This window comes from Phocoena sinus, chromosome 18 (assembly GCF_008692025.1).
Source record: "Phocoena sinus isolate mPhoSin1 chromosome 18, mPhoSin1.pri, whole genome shotgun sequence".
NCBI classification, from domain to species: Eukaryota; Metazoa; Chordata; class Mammalia; order Artiodactyla; family Phocoenidae; genus Phocoena; species Phocoena sinus.
Genome location: NC_045780.1, coordinates 51,533,383 through 51,554,780, shown reverse-complemented (window position 1 = coordinate 51,554,780; position 21,398 = coordinate 51,533,383). Strand labels below are relative to the sequence as shown.

Below are 21,398 nucleotides of genomic sequence, written 5' to 3'. Positions count from 1 at the left end.
CCATGTCCCTTCCCCAGTTTGCCATGCCCCTTCCCACCCTGAAGCAACCCTGGGTCCCCAGATCCATACCTCCAATGTCCACTTCAGATGTGACCATGGTGGACAGTGAACAAGAGGGTGCCTCCCAGAGAACAGACCGGATGAAACCAAGGATCCTAATACCAGAGGGGACTTTCCATAACTGATGCCCAGCAAACGTTGTTCACTGCCATGGACCACTCACTGGTCCCATTCTTCCCTTTTCTGAATGAGAGTTTTGCCTGTGATTACCTCGTTTCTACTCCACAATTGTGTATTGGCTGGTTGGGGGATAGATCATGGCCTTTCTGTTTATGGGTCCCTGCACTGGAGGGGGTCGTATCAGGACCTGACAGACAACACAGAGTCAACCAGAATTCCTGGCCTCTGAGCTGGATGAGTGATCAAATGGGATTTCAGGATGTACCCCTTTGAGGGGTGTGCTCTGTGTATGGGAACAAAGGTGCGCTTGGATAATTGAGCAGGAAGCCGGGAGAGATTTGTAATGGATACTAGTTTTATTCTGGCTTCTTCCTTTAGTAATAGAAACCCTTCAGATTTAATTGGCACTCATGGCTAGAGATTACAGTTCATTTTCCTGTGCAATCCACCTAGCCAGGAGTCCCAATTTATTTCAAAAGGGATGCAAGTAGGAGTGTTTTGTGAAAGTTTTGTGCCACATCTTTAAAAAAAAAAGGAAGGTGGTTGTCTCCACTCTCCCTTCCATGGAGCTGGAAGGTGGAAACAATGCTGGTGAGCCTGCTTTGATCCTGGAGTAAAAGCAGCCCCTTAGGGCATGGCAGAGTAACAGGACAGAAGGAGTCAGCAACCCTGGATTAGAGCTGCTCTGCTCACCTTTTCTGGACCACAACCTAACACAGGGCTGTCATGTGGAAGAGAAAGAAATTTCCATGTGTTTGGAACCCTTGTCTTTCTAGATTTCATTGTTTCGAAGCTTAGTCTGTATTCTAACCCCATATCTCTCATTTGACGATATTTACATGCCCAGCATTAGTGAGCTATAGTAGGGTTTTAATAACTTAATTTATTAAAAAATAGTGTACTTTAGAGTTGTTTTAGACTTACTGTAAAATTGTGAAGATAATACAGAGTTCCCATACATCTCACACAGAGTTTCACCTGTTATTAACATCCTACATTAGCATGGTAGCTTTGTCACAATTCATGAATCAATTATAAACTAAAGCCTTAGATATGAGCGTGATCTGGCTGCGACATCTGTCACCCTATTGATCGCCAGGATTGATGTGGCTGATCTTGCTGGCTAGGAAGGTGACCTCCCTCCCTCATTGCTCCATATGTGTCCCTCCCAAAACTGCCCACTTGGTCGGCCTTCCCCGATAGAGGAGGACCGTTCTTGGGTCAAGGGTCTACTAATTGCTGTGCTCCCCTGCTAGAACCTGCACACAAGATCTCAAGGTCCATTTGTAGGAGAATGTAGGGTAGCCAAACTTCCAGGACTCCAGACACATCCTAATGAGTCTGCATGTGGCAGTCTGCCTTTCTTTAAAAAAAAACAAAAAGGAAAGAAAGAAAGGAAAAGCAACACTAGAGCCTATATTTTATTCAGAATTCTTTAGTTTTGACTTAAGGTCCTTTTTTTGTTCCAGGATCTCATCCAGGAACTATTTAGTTGTCATGTCTCAGGCTCTTTTTTTGCTATGATGGTGTCTCGGACTTTTAAATTTTTGATGCCTTTGTTAGTTTTGAGGAGTATTGTCTCCGCAATGAAGATGTGTGCTTTTCTCATGATTAGACTGGAGTTCTGGGTTTTGGGGAAGAAGGTTACAGAGATATTGTGCTATTTTTATCACATCCTATCAAGTACATGCTAGTAATACCATTAATTATTATTGACGTTAATCTTGATTACCTTTCTGAGGTAGTGTTTGTCAGGTCCCTCCTCCATAAAGTTACTCTTTTTTCCTCATCCCATACTGTGGTCTGGAAGATATGCACTATGTAGCCCACACACATGAAGTGAAGAGTTATGTTCTACCTCCTTGAGGATGGAGTAGCTATATAAATTATTTGGAATTCTGCATGGGAGATTTGTGTCTCCTCCATTATTTATTTTTTCAAATGTTTATTGATGCCAGCACAGACTCACAAATCTTTATTTTATACTTTGGGTTATAATTCAATGCTAAATTATTTATTTAGTTGCCCAAATACCAGCTTTGGCCATTGGGAGCGCTTTCAATTGACACTTATGTCCCTCTGACTTATCCACATCATTTGTGTGTACATATGTGTGTGCATGTATATGTTTGAGCACTTCCTTATTTCCTGGCACTATAAGATGCTCCGGGTTCATCTTCTCTACATCCTGCCCCAGCCCTAGAACCAGCCATTTCTCCAAGGAGTCTTGGTCACTTTTATTGGAGAATGGTATTAAAAAAAATCAAGATCTGGATTCATTGCTTCTAGGCTCTGTCAGCTGACAGAGCAAGAAAATATATGTGTGTATACGAACACATGTAAATGCACATACCTTTAGATATTTCTATGTGTAACCATCTGTATCTATATTAAACTAAACACGAAATCATACTGATGTCTCTAACTCACTCATTACCACAGGGACCATACCTGTCTCTTCCCCTTCTTATCTGTAACCTCCCACTCCAACGGTAAGAAATGTGGCTCCCACCAACCACTGTCTATTTACTGAATTATTCAATTCCAGTATATATGTATGTGTAGTGGTTTCAGAATTGTTAACCTGTACTCCATGAAAAACAACTTGGTCAACTGGAGTACAGTGATCTGTACAGTTGCTGTGTCTTTAGTCTTACACACTCCATTCATTTCCAAAGTTACTGTTCACTCATTTTCAGAGCTACTAAGGTCAGCCCCTTTTCCCCTCACCCCCCTTACTGAGACTGTTTCATACATTTGCAATACCATTGGATCCTTTTGCAACACTCTGCATTCCATCCTGGGATCCCTTGCCCCTGAACACCTAAATGAGATTTAAAATTTGCATATATTAAGGTTCATTCTTTGTACTGCTAAGTTCTGTGGGTTTTGACAAGTGCATAGTGTCATGTATTTACCATTGCAATATACAGTATAGTTCGAGTGCACTAAAAAAATTCCCCATGTTGGGCTTCCCTGGTGGCTCAGTGGTTGAGAGTCCGCCTGCCGATGCAGGGGACACGGGTTCGTGCCCCGGTCTGGGAAGATCCCACATGCCGCGGAGCGACTAGGCCCATGAGCCATGGCCGCTGAGCCTGCGCGTCTGGAGCCTGTGCTCCCCAACGGGAGAGGCCGCAACGGTGAGAGGCCTGCGTACCGCAAAAAAAAAAAAAATTCCCCGTGCTTCACCTACTCAGCTCTTCATCTCCCCAGGCCCACTCCTCCTGAAGCCCCAGCAATCACTAATCTACTTACTGTCTCCATGGTTTTGCCTTTTCCAGAATGTCACATAAGTGGAACACATAGTATGGAGCCCTTTTCAGACCGGCTTTTTTCATTTAGCAATATGCTTTTAAGAAGTATCCATGTTTCTGCAGATTTGATAGTTCATTCATTTTCACTGCTGACTATTACTCCATTGTATGGATGTACCACAGTTTTGTCAAGACATTTGTTTATTGAAGGGCCTCTTGGTTTCTTCCAGTTTTTGATGATTATAAATAGAACTGCTCTAAACATTTACATGCAGCTTTTTGAATGGACATAAATTTTCAAATTAGTTGGGTAGAAACCTAGGAGCACAACTGCTGAATTATGTGAAAGAATATGTTAAGCGTTGTTAAGAAACTGCCAAACTGTCTTCCCAAGCGGCTGTACCATTTTGCATTCCCACCATCAATGAATGAGAGTTCCTGATGCTCTGCATCCTTGCCAGCAATTGGCATGCTCAGTTTTTAGCCATTCTAATAGGCATAAAGTAGTACCTTATCCATGTTTGAATTTGCATTTCCTTAATGAAAAGTGATGTTGAGTAGCTTTCATATGTTTATTTGCCATCTTCTTTGGTTAGGTGTCTGTTTAGATCTTTTGCCCATTTTTTAAAATAAGTTTTTTGTTTCCTTATTGTTTAGTTTTAAGAGTTCTTTGGTATGGAGGACAAATTCTTTATCAGATATCTACTTTGCAAATATTTTCTCCCAGTCTGTGGCTTATCTTTTCATTCTCTTAACAGTGCCTTTCACAGAGCAGAAGTTTTTAATTTTAATAAAGCTGACTGAAATTTCTTTTATAGATTGTGCTTTTGATGTTACATCCAAAAACTCTTCACCATGTTTAAGGTCATGTTGTTTTTCTCCTACTTTTTCTTCTGGAAGTTTTATGGTTTTGCATTTTACATTTAAGTCTATGACCCATTTTGAGTTAATTTTTGTAAAAGATGTAAAGTCTGGGTTTAGGTACTTTTCTTTTCTTTTTTGCATATGGGTGTCCAATTATCTCAGCACCATTTGTTGAAAAGACTATTCTTTCTCCATTGAATTGTCTTCGTGCTTTTGTCAAAAATCAGTAGACTGTATTTGTCTCAAAATAATTTTAATCTGTTCATGAAACCAACAGTAGTCAATAATATTTTAATGACACAAATTTAAAAGGCATAAATGAATTTTATGAAATGCCACCACTCATTTGATAATCTATATTTTTAATAATCCATTAGGAAACAACCATGGCCTGTATCTTGCCTGCTTCTTCAACCTCATCTCTTTGTGTTCACTAATTCCAGCCTCCTGGCAATCTTCCTGTGATCTCTTTAAATCACATCAAAGCTGCACTTGCCTTAGGGACTAAACACTTTCTTGTGGGAGACTTTCAATCCAGTTTGCCTTTATGGGCCTGAAGGGTCCTTGAAGTTCATGATCTTTCCTTTTCTCTTGGGAAAGGAGATAAAATTAACAAATTGTGCCTGTCAAGAAAGTTATATCAAGATCTAAATGTTCCTTTCCACCAGATACATTATTCATATTGCAACAAAGGACAAGAACATGTAACATTCATAAAATTCCTGTGGGAAGTCTCTTCTAGATCTGAAATTATGCTGCCTAATTGTTTACTGTTTCTATTTGGAAAACAGAAAGGAATTTGATCCTGAGTGCTGCCTCAAATGAGGTGAGGAAACATCATGCCTGGCCCATTGTTTCTACTTCAGGTGAACGCTGGTTCAGAACCACCTTTGACAAAGTCACTCCTTTATCCAAGTGAGCAACTTCAGCCTGAGGACTAGGACAAAGTAGCCATTTGCTGTAACCCACCCGTTGGCAGAGAGCTGAAAGCTATCTAGGTAATATCTGAATATTGTTTTGCGTGAGGAATAGAGGAAGCTTAAAAATGCTTTGACTATTCTCTGTCTCTTGGCATCTGTGAACTTCTATCTCGTGTTTAAGAGAAGCACGGACACATTTAGCCCAGAAAGTGGTCTGATTTTGGCTGATCCTAAAACGTCTCCTCCTGGAGTGCTTTTCCCCAGCCTGGTTCCTTCTCATCATTCAGCTCTTATTTGAAATATCATCTGACAACATTATTTTTAAATACTACCCCTTGACCTAGTCGCTGCATTTTATTTCCTTCCTGGTCTTATTTACTTTCAGAAATTATCGTGTTTATTTATTTTTTGTCTTTCAAACTGTGCCTCCACCCTTCCTTTAGAATTTAAGTTCCATGAGGGCAGGAGCCTTGGTTATTTTTGTTATCACTCAGATCTGGAACACAGTTTCTCAATGAAGATTTTTAAATTATTGGATAACAGAACAAATGAATGAGTGAATGAATGAGTGACAGTAGATTATGAACAATGCATTTTTTCCTACAGAGTCTAGAATGATTGGGCATTTCAATGTATTAATGAGAAGCATGTTTCAAAGAGGCAATGAAGTTAAAATATCTTTCCCAGATGACATTTATAAGGCAATGATAATGATCAGTTTCCTCTCTTCTAGTGAAAAAATGGAAACCATTACCTAACTCAGGAGACATCTGAACATTTCAGTACTATCTCAGAAGCCATACGTCTCAAATGGCAGGACAAAGATCCAGTAAACACGATCCAGAATTCACTTTGTGTTGTGACAAAGTTAACATGCAATTCTGCAGCACATTCAAAACATTCACCAACTCTTAGGCATCTAACAAAAGAGATAATCTAAGAATGGGGTAAGCAGCAGGAATAGATTCATAGATTCTTGCAGTGTTTGCACTGGTGGGTACAATAGCAAGCCAATGTTCTCAATCCCACATTTTAAGTAGCAGGAAATTGACCCATGAGGGAAATGGCCTATCCAAGTTAATACAGATATTTATGGGTGCCTCTGGGAACTGTTGAGTGCTATGGAATAGGTGGAATGCTAAAAACAATTTATTTACATTGTACCAAATAACCAGTATATTCAGTAGTAACAACTACAACAACAAAAAAATCAACATCATCATGGTAAGTTTGCCTCTACGTAGACCAAACGGTCACTTGTTTTGGTAGAGCTCTGAATCAAGCTGAATAGGAAAATGTTCCAAACACTCATGATTTTCTATCATAGTAAACAAGTCAGAGAGTGCCCCAGCAGTGAGAACTGGACTGTCTCATCACTCCTATCTAATTATAGGAGTGATTGCAATCAAACAATTAAGGATGCATAGATTACTTCTTGAATAAATTTTTATTTCTTGGCCTTAGTAAAAGAAAAAAGGTTTTTAACAAATTCTATTTCCAAGATTACTAGATATATCTTTGTTTTGCTTTTTAGAAGGATACTCTCATAGTGGAGCGATTAATTATTTTTTAGAGACATCTCTTCATTTGTAATAGAATTCAGGGCCTGGTATTCTGAGATTTAGGCAGTTGTGTCCAGGAAAAGTATGCCAATCATAGCATAATTAGTTAGCTGCAAAAAAAAAAAATGAGATCTTACGAACTGTTTTAGGAATCTGTCATTCCTATGGTGCAAGTAATCCCAGACATGATGAGGCAGACTTGGTAAATCAGAAGCCCTTCTCTCTCCACTCTGTATTTATTCCATTTTTACAACAGCTTTTGGTTTAATTTAATACATTATTGTAGAAGAAAGGGTCCATTAAACAGCTACAGAAAAGTGAGAATTACGTTCCTTTTAGGTTTTTTTTTAAATTAAGCATTCAACAGTAGAATCCTTTAAAAATGATATTCAAATGATTTTTAATTACTACAAAGGCATTGAGATGTTAATACACTTTATATAAAAGAGAGGGATACTATTTCATTCGTCCTTTCCTGCCACAAATTCCAACTCTAAGAAAATTATTTCTTTTGATCCAGTCTGATAGCATGTAATAAGAGAACAATAAAACATATGGCTCAATTACCACCGCTTCTCATCAAGCATGAATTAATGAATATCAAATTATTATTAATTGTTTTTTCTGGTTCCCTCTCCATAGGACAATGATTACACATTTCTGTATTTTAATAAGCATTAGTGTTTAACACTTTGTGGACCAGTGTCTAAGAGGAACAGATGCTTGAAATCATTATACAGAAGAATAACTCTACATTTATCAACATTTAGAAAATACATGATTATCTTTTAATCTCCCTAGTTTGTCAGTTTTTTACAACTGCCTTAAACTCCCTTAGAATTCCACCCTCTCTCAATGTTCCATATGCTTTCCTTTGAGAAGCAATTGCTATGTGCATATAAAGTAGTTTATAAGTGCAATGTCTCAATTTTAATAATAATAATAGTTCCTGACAAGATTACTGAATTTTCAATTCCTTAAGAAAAAGCTCTTTAAAAATCAAAGTTATAGATTGAGCAGTTAAAAAATTACTTTAAGCAGCATGGCACAGAATCTAATAAATTATGATCATATAACTGACATATCAATGTCAGTGAGTAACATTTATAGACACGGTACAAGAAGATTCTGTGTAACTGACAGTTCATTTATTTTTATAAGCCATCTGTAAATATAAAGTGCTATGTAATAGGAATAGATATGCATGCGAAAGAACATGTCTTTGTAGTCCATAACTTTCATTATTTCTCATAGATCATTTATGAATCCAGATTTTGAAGTGCACGCAAAGAAAACCTGACAAATTACATAAACACCATGTCATATGATTTTACCCATTACCCATAAATGCAGGTCTTTCTGTTTTTAAAACACATTCTATAAAACTTGTACCAGTGATAAACTGAAGGATGATACCAAGGTTAAATTGTTCAGATATCCTATCTAGTTCAATAGGCCTAACAAACACAGATTCAGGTATGTTTCTAAAGAGCAAACAAAAACTTGCTTTAGAATCCGATAATTTTGGAGCAGAAAGCGACCTTAGAAATCATTTTGTCCATTGGCCCTCATGTTACAGATAATAGCACAGAAATCTGAAAGGTTTAAGTGATTTTCTGAGGTCCATACAACTTTATACGTTAACATCTTTCTGCCAAACTTTATCTTTCTGCCAAAATTTCTATCAACATTACTTTTGTACATAAATGAAACATATCTTGCTCCCATGACAGTTTTATCAAGACTTCAATAACGTCTGTAAATCCCAATTCTTAGGGAAACAAAGGTGAGAGGATGGTAAATTTGTCTATAATGGAAACCGTGACACACAGTCTACTGCTGAGCAGAGATGGACCTGGTGAAGGCTGGCAATGCTCACTGCCAACAGAAGCATGCTTCCTTTGACACTGGGTGCTAGAACCACTTGAATTTTTGATCTCTAAATCTAACCAGATACCAGATGGTTCCCTTTATGTATGTGACCTTAGTGGAGGCAATTAGATTATTTATGCAATAGCAGACTTGTTTAATTCTATACCAGAGTCAATCTTTGGTGTAAAAGCTTTTCTAGATTATATGTTCTTATAATAAAAATTTTAACTCCTTAGTGAATGCTTTCGTCTTGATTTTCATGTGCCAGAATTACTGAATCCACTTTGCTGAAAAATTTAAAGAAAATAAGTTAGATATACAAATTCAGTACAAAAATAAGACTATAACTAAAGTTTTAAAAATAAATAATTACTCATCAAGGGGGTAGTGGTGGGTTAAGCATTTTACTTTCACCTCCTACTGCATTCATCACTGTGGCATGGCTTTTCGTCATACCATGAATACAAAGTACCAATGCCCTGTACTCATATTTATGACATGCTTGAGAGTCATGTCTTGACAACTTAAATATACTGTAAAAATGCACACCGGGAAGAAAACACAAAGACTTCTGAGTGTTTTGGTAACCACATCTCCTAAACCGTATCATGGACTCCCGGGACTGAAAGTTTTAGAGCTGCACCATGCACATCAAGGCCCCTTGATGTAACAATGGATCCTGATAAGGCTGCTCGATTAGGAAAAAAAAAAAAGAAATATGAGAACTGGCTGGGGAAAGCAGAAAATAGAAGGCAAAGTATGAATATAATTAGCTTTGTTCTTGTCATTGATTCTGCAGCCTGATGGAACATGGCTTTCTGAATATTTTTCAGAGTATTTTCCAGATGTAGCCTCTCAGTACCTCATTAATATCACACATTTGTCTTTAAATTCCATATTTTGGATCCCGTGTAAAAATCGCAAATGCTCCTTTTTCATTCACCACCAGCAGGCAACTTGCCTTTCACACAGTGCTGTTGACCAGCTCCCCAATATCATCATGGTTATTCTACCTACTTACTATTGAAGCAAAAATTAAATGTTGATACTAGCTTTACAATGAAGTTTCATAGGATTTTATATTGCTAGCTTACTGTGCACTGTACACATCTTTTAAATCAACTTCTACAGCTTTCATGCTAAGCTTATTGAAAATATGAGTTAAAAATGCAGACCCTTAATGTTTCTTCTCACAACATTTATGCTAATTAGGTATCCAAATTATAGTAAAGTTGGTCTTAAAGGTAAAAAAAAATACTCAAATGTTATATGCAATATAGAATTGTACACCCTTAACTCTAGATTTTCCGTTTAAAAATAACATTAATATAGAATTGTACACCATTAACTCTAAATTTTCTGTTTAAAAATAACATTAAAAGGCATTTAGTATAATAACCAAATTACGTTTAAAAACAGTATATTCCAGTGCAAATGCAAAGGTCATTCACAGAAATGCACTTCAACTCCACCGATCAGTAGAGCAAAGAAAATCTGATTTTGTTTGGAGAAAATTTCCTAAAATAAATGACTTTTGCTTAGTTGTATCTATGTCTGGTCTGACATCAGAAGAAAATATAAATGTTGACTGATTTTTATACCATAAAGTGAAATGCCACCGTGTTATCTGCAGCTGAATTTTTAATATAATTAAGAAAATACTTTTTAGTTTTGAGATCTTTCATCAACATTAAAAGTTCATTAATGTTAGTGATGGTTCCTTACAGAGCTTAACACTTACCTACAACTTGAGAGTAGCAAGATTCACAATGTATTTTCTGCTTATAAATCCAAACATTGTCACCGGCTTGTAGGTTTTCCAAAGGTTGTTTGCATATTTCACACTAAACAGAATGTATAAAGTTTACATTATATATGAAGTTTAGATTCTTGGCGTAACAGGATTAAAAAAAAAAAAAAAAACTTTTGGGGGCTTCCCTGGTGGCGCAGTGGTTGAGAGTCTGCCTGCCGATGCAGGGCACACGGGTTCGTGTCCCGGTCCGGGAGGATCCCACACGCCGCAGAGCGGCTGGGCCCGTGAGCCATGGCCGCTGAGCCTGCGCGTCCGGAGCCTGTGCTCCGCAAAGGGAGACGCCACAACAGTGAGAGGCCCGCGTACCACAAAACAAAAAAAACAAACAAAACTTTTACTTTATTCAGTACCATCCTTCATAGCAACACTCAGATGAAGCCTCAAGAGAACCCAGAGGGAAAATAAGAGTATACTTACTTGTCTGTGATCCACACACCGAACTTTTCAAATAAATCCTCTCATAAATCTCTCTACTATGGAGGTGTGCATTTCAGGGCATACATACCACTGAAGTCTCTACGTAACTCACAACAGAGTAGATATACATTTTCAGAAATTGGTTATGCCAAAGACAAGATCACCACTGGATATTGCAAACAAAAACACAAAGTGCATTTATTGTTTGCTTACTAAGGGAGAGCTATGCTGTCCGGGTATAGCGTCATTGAGCAAAACGAACTTCTGATCCTATGCAGGGTTTAGGGGGAAGTTTGTTTCAAGTTGTGTTGGTTAAAGAGGAAGGAAAGGGTTGACATCTGCCTTAGACCTGTGCTCACTGGAGCAAGTTCACTGCCAACTGGCTGACTTTCAAGTTCACTGACGCAAATTGTCATAGATCAGTTTGACATGTTTAAGCCAGTTCAGATGGTTCTCTATTATTATGGCTATAGAATAATCTTTCTTTTCCTAGGAGTGTGGGGACATTTTTATTCTCAGTAGTATTTTATAATTAAATTGAAAATGGAAATAAATCATCCAAAATATAATAAATGGAAATTATTCCTATTTACCAAAAGCAATAATCAGGAGAATTTTCTTCTTTTAAAAAACTTTCTGCATAATAATTTTAAATGAGGAGCTATAGACTAACTTTTGTTTCATTGAGTAAACTTAATAATTAAAAGGAAATTTTACTGTCATAATTAAATAATTATGAAATTTTCAGATTACATTTTATATAGAATTCTATATATGATGTCCTTCTGGATTTTGTTTGCTCAAAATGAGGCATCATATTTCTTCTTGTTTTGTGTCACTTTCTGAAGCTAATTTAAGGAGAAGCAATCAATTGTCAAAGTATTACATCTACTTAACTGAATTAGATAATTTGTATCAGTCATAGAATATCAGCACTAGAAGGGACCCATAGATTTAGGCTGTGGTTCTTAAACTGGCTGCCTGTTAGATCTATCTAAGGAGATTGTAAAAATACCAATGCCCAGCAGTCGTCTCTAAGATTCTTGATGTAATTGGGGCTGGTCCCAAGCATTCTATTTTTCTCCTAATCTCCCCAGACAATTATAATATGCATCCAGGGTTGGAAACCACTGGTCTAATCAGCTACTTCATTTTACAGATGAGGAAACTGAGGCTAAGCTAATTTAGATGATGTCCAAAGTCACATGGCCTCAATTAGTGTCAGTTAGAACTCCAGCTCAAGTCTTCAGGTTCCTAGTTAAGTGCTCACCCAGTTACACCAAAATCTATATTGTTCACCTATGGAATGTTTTTGTGAAAAGTAAAAGAAATAGCATATAAAAGCACAAACTGTGACATATTCTACTATGTACGCTTTATTATTATACTAAGCCACATTTAATTAGAATTAATCATGCTCTCAAAAGCAGACTGAGTTTCAACTATTGTTAAGCTCATTGGTCCTAATTTCATAACGTAAGGAGATGCTAGCTTTCTTCTCAACAATTTCTTTGCCTTTTCAGATTTCATTATATATTTTGTGTAATGCATGATTTATGAAAATGCTGCAAAAACTTTTCTAAAGAGAACAAGTGTTTATCTTTTTACAGATTTCAATCTGTAGGGTCAGAGTTATAAATGTGTCAATAATCAACTTTTAAGCCTAAAGCCAAGAGAGTAATTATAAACCTTGGAGGTTTAGGCTGTAGAACTCTGAGAAATGTTTAAATAGTGCATTGTTAATGTGCATGACAGTGTTTCTGAAAGCTTTAACTTCATCTCATATATTTCATTAAATAATTATTTAATGAAATATGGATTTCATTATGATCCATTTAATATGGATCATTATGCAATTTTATATTGCGTTAAATGCAATAAACATAGCCTTACCTTGAAGCAAGTGGAATGGCAGCAAATTTGTAATTCATTTAAAATCATCTTAGCTTCTGTGCCCAAGGGTTTTCGACAGTAAGTGCACATATCCATTTCAATGACAGACCTATAGAGATGTAAGCAATTAAAAATAAATTTGTCGGGCTTCCCTGGTGGCGCAGTGGTTGAGAGTCCGCCTGCCGATGCAGGGGACGCGGGTTCGTGCCCTGGTCCGGGAAGATCCCACATGCCGCGGAGCGGCTGGGCCCATGGGCCATGGCCGCTGAGCCTGTGCGTCCGGAGCCTGTGCTCCGCAGCGGGAGAGGCCACAGCAGTGAGAGGCCCGCGTACCACAAAAAAAAAATAAAATAAAAAAAAATAAATAAATAAAATACATTTGTCATGATGCAAAAGACAGATGTATTCCCCATAAAGTCGTATGGAAATGATATGTTAATTTTGTTGATACTGTAGTAAATTGTGTAAAAATCAAGGAAAGCTGAGGATTTACTTATCCTAGGATAGCAGGATAAGTGATTGATTCTTCTAGTTATTTCAAAATGATATCAAAGAATTAACATGAAGGAAAGTCTCAGATTATTAATTCATTAGCAATCAAAAGTGCATCTGGGCAGGACAAAGATGTTCACAGTTTTCTAACTGAACTAGGTCGTAAGTACCCCTTGAAGCTAGAAGAGGGTTTTGAATTATTAATGTACTTATATCATAGAAAATTTATGCTGCAGATTAATATAAAAATTTAACTCTCAAAACATTCAATAGGACAAAAATAGAAATCCATTCAAGAATGTGTTGGTGAATTCACAAATGATGGATAACCTAGATTCTAGGGTCTAGAGTCACTAAAACGCTCCCCTATGCCACTTCTCTTGGTGTCATTGTAAGACTCAGAATATTGGGGGCCCTTTCATGACAAAAATTCTCCAATATGATATAATCTCACCACAAATTTGATGGGGAAAAAAGAGCTTTGCTATTTATTTTGGAAAAATAATGTTCAATAATAAATAAATGATCAGCAAGTCCAAAAGACCTTGGGTCACGCCAGAGTCTTAAGAAAGACCAATAACTACTTGATTCTTTTCCATTTGGAAGGTCTTAGGACAGTCTTAATTAGCACCTTGCAGAGTTTACTAGTCTCAGGGTGTTAGCAAACAAGCCTGAAATTTCCAAAGTAGGATACATACCGGGGCGGTGAAATAAAAATAGCTAATACTTGGGCTTCCCTGGTGGCACAGTGGTTGAGAGTCCGCCTGCCGATGCAGGGGGCACGGGTTCGTGCCCCGGTCCGGGAAGATCCCACATGCCGCGGAGCGGCGGGGCCTGTGAACCATGGCCGCTAAGCCTGTGCGTCCGGAGCCTGTGCTCCACAATGGGAGAGGCCACAACAGTGAGAGGCCCACGTACCACACACACACACACACAAAAATAGCTAATACTTAATAGTGCTAATATACTTAATACGTGCAGTGCATTTTCCACGCACTTTGCTTATATGAACTCGTTTATTCTTCATAACATCTCTGAGAAGCAGGTACTCTTATTTTTATCATTATTTTACAGAAGAGAAAGCTGAGGCACAGAAGGGTAAGTCATGCAGCCAGTGAGTGGCAGAGGCGGGATCTGAATGAAGGCAGAGCGGCCACAGAGCCCTATGCTACCCCTGGGCCTGCTTGTGAGATTGACTGGGCTCGCTGGGTTAGAAAGAACTAGTCATGCCCAGAAACCACAATCGATCCTGTCATCGAGTGCAGGACTAGAAGCAGAGAGGAGGGAAAGTTGAGGGGAGGAGGGGGTAAGAGAGGAAAGGGATTGGAGTAGATAAAGCCTTGTTTCATTTTATACTCTCAGTCATTCTAGTAATCTCTTCTTCCCTTATGTACATAAATAAATATTTCCCTCTTTCAATGATCTCTCTAGGTACTTGCTTACATATTCCGGGCAAATAGTTTCCTATGCATTTTTCACATATATGCATACGTAGGTACCTACACACTTAAATTTCCCATGTTAGACTGTAAGCACTTCCAGAGTAAATACTGCCACTCTCTAGCATTCTTCCATTCCAGAGACACTGAGACAGGAGCTGGGAATATAAAGAAGAGTGAGAGAGTCTCCTCCAATGAGAAGCCTTCTTTCCACTAGGGTAGCCAGGTGTGTGATTGGATGGTCACCACATATTTATGGATGTGTGAAAAGAGTTAGGAGAACACAGCCAGTGGAGCAGCTTATCCCTGGGGTGAAGCAGGAAAGGCTTGTCAGCATAAGTGCCATCTGAGTTAAAGCTTGAGGGTGAAGGAGCTCTCAAGGGGAGCTCAGTGAGGTGGGGAGGGGCGTGATGGAGGGGTTCCAAGCAGAGTGAACAGGATGTACCAAGGTGCCACACAATGAGGGTGGCTACAGTGATTGAACATCAGTCAATATTCAGCAGGATCAGATTCTGAAGGCCCATAAATCATGTACAGAGGAATTTGGTATTTACCTTGTAAAGGGGCACTGGTCACGTTATGGGATTGATGTGCTTAGGTAAGAACTGTGGGGATGCAGCTAATTTCACACAATGATCAACAGAAAAAGTTTGCTGGACTAACCAGTTTTAACGGAGAATTGACTTTTGCTCTGATGACTAAAAAAATTTCAAGGATCACTTGAGGAACAGGAGAGAAATTCTTCACTTTGAGAGCAACACTTTAATGTAGAATGCTTTTCTTCCTTAACAATAAAAATATGAGCCCAGGGAAAGCTCTGGTGTTGGTGTTATCCTTATTAAGATCATACTTAGTCAGGAATTCTCTGGTGTTCCAGTGGCTAGGACTCCATGCTCTTACTGCCAGGGACCTGGGTTTGATCCCTGGTCAGGGAACAAAGCTGTGCCTTGTGACCAAAAAAAAAAAAAGATCATACTTAGTCAAAGATCTTTTCAGAGCGTTATGAAAAACCTAGCTCTGGTGTTTTGGTTATCTAAGCAATACTTGTGGTGCTCCTATAGTCACATCAAAGAGGTGTGACTTAAAGGCAAGACACTAAGAAGAGCCTTGGTAATAGAAGATCTTAACAAAAGTGACAAAAAGAGGATGTAATTCTGATGCCTGGCCCACCTATGTTTCCCTTAGTAAATGGAACATAGGCTTGTTTATTCAGGAATAATTTATTGAGTATCTGTTAGGTGCCAAGGACTGCGTTACAAGCTGAGGCTGTGCATAAAAAATAAGATATGGGGGCTTCCCTGGTGGTGCGGTGGTTGAGAGTCTGCCTGCCGATGCAGGGGACACGGGTTCGTGCCCCGGTCCGGGAAGATCCCACATGCCACGGAGCGGCTGGGCCCGTGAGCCATGGCCGCTGAGCCTGCGCGTCCGGAGCCTGTGCTCCGCAACGGGAGAGGCCACAGCGGTGAGAGGCCCGCGTACCGCAAAAAAAAAAAAAAAAAAAAAAGATATGTCGTGACCCTCAGTGAGCCATATTTCCACACCCTGCAATAAAGAAATACCTTCCATAGAACACCAGACATTTGCATTAAGCTGGTTTCCAGTGGTTGGACTGAAATGCTAATTATTTTTATTTCCTCCGCTGAAAGTCTGCAGGTCACAGTCTCAGGAGTGTCACCTATTTACCCGACTGAGCATAAAATGGTAAAAGAGAGTAATCAAGAGCAAAAGACTGAGGTCAGTTTACCAGCACTAAATTGATGCTCACCCTAACCTCCTTCCTGGGAACTGAGCATGGGCCCTAGTGGGTCACAGCGGCACATCCACGCAGCTGTTTGTAAGGTGAGCTGGCTTTGGAAAACCGCAAGGAGGGAGGGGCTGAGGGCACGGTCTAGGGATGCAATGAAGCCTAGATGGTAATAATGTGGCAGTACTGGGGACTCCTGGGATCACCAACAGCAGAGACACTTGCCTGGGAGGCAGCTGTAAGGCACAGAAAGCTCTACTGGAATAAAGTACATCAAAATCAAAGAACAACAGCCAGGAAGTCAAGGAGCAAATTCCTAGATGCAGAGGTTGCTGTTCTTTGTTCCACTCATACAATCACCAATATAACCGCTGTCAGGAATGTCATCTCCAAGTTCAATGGACTACAAGAATGTGTACATATATATTTCAGTGCTATATACATAATGAAGATATGTAAATATATATTATATATAAATACATATACACATACATAATAAAACGTATATTTATAAAGTATGTACACACATATATATTATCTATAATATATAAAAATACATATGTTTATATGTGTGTGTGTATATACTTTTATGTATGGAGATACAGACATACTCACCTATCTGAAGTCGAATAAATGGTTTGTATGTATTTTCCAGAGATACTCTCCTGATATCTATCCTTTGGTGATTTACTAGAAACAAACACATATGGCCATGTGAGAATTGGGCTACTCCCCTAATATTGAAGTATATACCTCTATGCAGGCAAGGAAGCACACACACACCCACTCACACAGCCTCATTATTATTATTCTTTGGGATGTTACAAGCCAGGACAATGTACTGACTCTTTTTTTTTTTTTAAATCTGGAGAACTATTGATATGCAAGAAACCTCCAAGTTGACATAAGTTGACATATTCACCAAGATAAATAAAGAATGGGGCAAGGAGAGTGCAAGAACAAGTGTAAGCAGGAAAAGCAGTTATTGTTTTTCATGAAGTTTATACTTGCACCTCCCTTATTTTTACTAAAAGAAAGCTATCTGTAGCCTCACATAAAGAATATACACAAAGCACGAGCCAGTGCAGGCAAATATAGACAGACACCATTCACGTAGAGAAACCCTCCTGAACTTTTAGAGAAAGCTTTGGAAGTTTTTATATTTGCTTGAAAACATCCAGGAATCATTTAGAATGAAAGCAAAAATATTGTAACTTTTAAAAGTCCTCTTTGTTCCCTTTCTGTTCCAGTTTGTAAACGTCACTTTCTCCTGGAGACAAATGAAGTTTGCAGTGCACTAACCAGCTGACTGTCCATAAATGCTTCCCCAGTACCTACACTACCTGGGAGCATATTAGGACCAGAAGCAATATGTTCCTGTTATTTCATACAGTGAAGGATAACTCCATAGCCCTCACTTGGGATTTTTTAATGAGAAATCCTTCTCTCCCTCCAAACTGCCCATAGGCAGACTGCTGTTAGAAATAGAATCTACTTTACAGAACACATAGCCCACAATGCCAAATAAAAGTTTGCACATATTTATGCCTGATACATATAAAATTATTCCCATTTTATTGGTCAGAAAATTGAGACTTGAATTGAGACAGAAAACTGAAGTTAAGTAGTTTTGCTGAGGCCACATAGTCAGTAAATGACAAACTAAGATTCAATCCCAACTCTGATTCTAGGGCCTCTGGTCTAATACATACTGCACTGTCGGTATAGATTTTAGGGAGAATTGGATTAAGCAGCAAAATCAAAGTTGAGGTTGCATTTTACAAGGTAACTTACTTTGGGGTTTGAGGAATCCCTTTTGGGGGCAAGGTTGCTCAAATCGAACGCACCTCGAATTTCTGGGAGCCCCGCCCCCATACTCTGCTCTCTGGCCTCTTTGAAATGGGCGATGATTGACACACGCATGCGTATATCCACATCTGAATGCCCCACCATTACCCTACACCACAATTAGGCCAACTCTTGTTTTTATACTCTGCAAAATCGAATGACTTGTGAATCCCTGACCTTGTTTGACATTCTCCTCAACATCCATCACATCAAGCAGCAGATTTTGTGGGCCAGAGCTTATTTGCTAAAAGTTATACCCCTTATTTCAGATTAGAGGTAAACAACAGTCGATAGAACCATTTAATTAAAGTGTGACTCCAAATTAGCATAGCAATACTTGTGTAATTTTATAAAGCTTATTATGGGCATGTATGTTTATGTGACAACTTTCAAATATCTATCCTATTATGTATACACGTGTTATATTAAAATACTTCTTAGTCCATTCAGTGAAATTGTATGATTATTTGACGACTACTTAATAGTGGAAAGATTATAAAGAATTATGTATTTATTTATATAAAGAACTTGATATACTCTTAAACGTTCTGCTATTTGAAAAAAGCAAGCATACCCTAAAATAATGGCATTCCTTCTTAAACACAGATTATTTCAAAATTATAAAATATATATAGCAAAATACTTCAAATAAATTTCCAGTACCTATTCTCCGCATACGTCCTGGTGTACACAACAGTATCCTTTGGTCCTGCATGCCTGGTTTCAGCATTGGAGCTGCAATACAAACCATTTTACTTCATGTTTAAAGTTTGTTTACAGGATAATCAAATTAACAAGGCAATTATCCAATCCAATGAAAACAATAATGCTCATATAGTCCTTCTAAACTATTACCTTTAAAATACAAATGTTAAAGTGGTATCAATCCATTTCTGCAAAATTTATTTATGTCTCCCATTTTGTCTTAACTTCCAGAAGTACCTTGGCCTACTTCCAGAATACTATTATGAAAATCGGTCACTCAGTAAGTCTGTTGTAGAGCACGATTATTATTTTGAATATTCCTGTAACATGTTTTAGTGTCTATTTCTCTGATGTCCCATTCATATTTCCAAACCATTGCTTTCCCCACAAATCTCAAGCAAAAAGTGGACCTTAATTAACGATCATGATAACATCTGATTTAATGAAACCTTTAAATCTACTTAAAGAATGTCAATGCCAATGTCTCAATCATGCTTTTTAAAAAAAATATAGACTTTTTAAGGAAAAATCACAGTTTACACTCATTATTCATAATTGACAACTTACCAGTGACCAAGCTGTTTACTCAACACCTTTGTATAAGCCTGCTTAGCCACTGGTAAAATTTTAAATTTCTGCATTTCAAGGAAGGATCAGGTTGTATGTGGATGTTTTCTTTAAAACACAGAAGGAGAAAAAAAAAAAAACAGAAGGAGAATAGTCCTGTCAGTTGTTTTATAATTGACCACAGTACCTGAGCATCTTCTGTGCTTCATAAGAGTAGGCAGTGGTTCTAGAAGATGGGCTGATTAAAGCCTCAGTAGACCCACTAACTTGGCCATCTTGCCTGAGAAAGCAAATGCAAATATTTGGCACTTAAAATCAAGGCCACATAGAAGGTTTTTGTTTTATTAAAATTCTGTTCAATGAACTTTTAAAAATATACAATGAACCTCTTTCTTGTTTGCCTGTTTTCTGCACAGATACACAAATAGAATACATGTACAACTTTACTCCTCCACAGAGACCACTATCTTACCTTTAGGAATCATCTACAGGCATGTGTCACATTATCTAACACTAAGACAGAATACTTTTTTACCAAGGGCAGGAACCATCTGAAATTGGTTCCAGTAATATTTTCACAGCAGCAGTGCCATCTTAGAAAGTTTTTCATGTACAACATATCTGACAGTTTATCAGTTTAATGAAAATTATCCAGGGGTTCCTCTGAGAAATTCCAGTTTCCATTTTGTTTTTAATGGAAAACAGTACTTTGAAGATTGCAAAAGAACTTTGACCTAGATTTCTGCTAATCTAAAAATGTCACTATGCTTAACAAAGTGCAGGCATATTTGCTTTTTCCTATGAGACAGAGGAAAATTTTAATGCAGGAGTAGTGAAAGCTTTAGCTCTTTTTCCTCCCCTGTGTTAGTAAACTCTGATATAGGAGAGACATAAAGACCAAGAGGAGGATTTAGATCTTGATCATGATTTATCATTCTTGACTGGCCTGTTCCTTCCATTTCCAGGTAGCTCTTAAAGAAGAAGAAAACATCTGTTCACATAGTATCAACTCTGGCATACAGAAAACCATCTTCTAGTTTTAAGACAGATATTTCACAAAACAGATGTTTTACAGCTGAGTTAAAATGACACTAAGTAATGAGAAAGTAGAATTAATATTATTAGAAGATTTTCTAATACAATCATTAGAATATGTCATTCCAGAAAAATGAAACTAGCTGTGAATTGTTTGGAAATATTCAAATCATATAGTATATAATACAAAACCCAATTTTAGCAAATAGTTTCAAAGGACAAAGGTTGTCAATGAGTGTGAAATGTGTCTGTATTGTCCTCAGAAAGATAAAATCAAATATCACCAATTTGCAAAATCTGCAGATAGGAAAGTGAAATAATTTGTAAACAGTTCTGATAAGGATTGAACTGTGTCCTGCCAAAATTCTTATGTTGAATTTGGTTTAATTGGTTTGGCGTATGGCTTGGGCATTTGCAGTCTTTTAAACCTCTCCAGTAAGTCTCACATACAAGTCAAGATTGAGAACCACTACCTTAGAGGCAGCCTGACATCTTACCCAAAAGAGCACTGGTTCTCAAAGTGTGGGCCCTGGATTAGCAGGTGAGTCTGATGTAAATAAAATGTGGGAACCAGTGCAATAGAGAACTCTCCACCAAACTATTCCTTAGATGCCTTGAATAATATTCCTAAAGAAGAACTTATGACTGACAATGTTTTTTGCTTGATGGCTTTATTGTTAAGACGTTACCCTTCATTGAAACAAATTGCTGAATTGTAACTTGCAATCAACGGTCACAATTTTGTTTCTTAATTAAATAACTCCATAAACTATAAAACCAAATATTGTGTTGG

At 37.9% G+C, this 21,398-nt stretch overlaps 1 protein-coding gene across 23 annotated transcripts in view; it reads right to left on the bottom strand.

Annotated features, from left to right (window-relative positions):
* Nucleotides 1-4,534: 4,534 nt before the first annotated feature.
* SCEL (sciellin) overlaps nt 4,535-21,398 on the bottom strand; it is a 132,998-nt gene continuing 116,134 nt past the window's right edge. For 12 of the 23 annotated variants that reach the window (XM_032611002.1, XM_032611010.1, XM_032611001.1 and 9 more), the window contains 6 exons: nt 19,758-19,850; nt 18,962-19,033; nt 17,066-17,140; nt 12,776-12,884; nt 10,394-10,496; nt 4,535-8,939 (listed from right to left, as the gene is read on the bottom strand). In XM_032611002.1, the coding sequence (XP_032466893.1) occupies nt 8,923-8,939; nt 10,394-10,496; nt 12,776-12,884; nt 17,066-17,140; nt 18,962-19,033; nt 19,758-19,850 (469 nt within the window). In that variant the 3' untranslated portion in view covers nt 4,535-8,922. Of the gene's footprint in view, nt 12,885-17,065; nt 17,141-18,961; nt 19,034-19,757; nt 19,851-21,398 lie in introns of all 23 variants that reach the window. The other 11 variants (XM_032611013.1, XM_032611017.1, XM_032611005.1 and 8 more) reach the window with 6 other exon arrangements.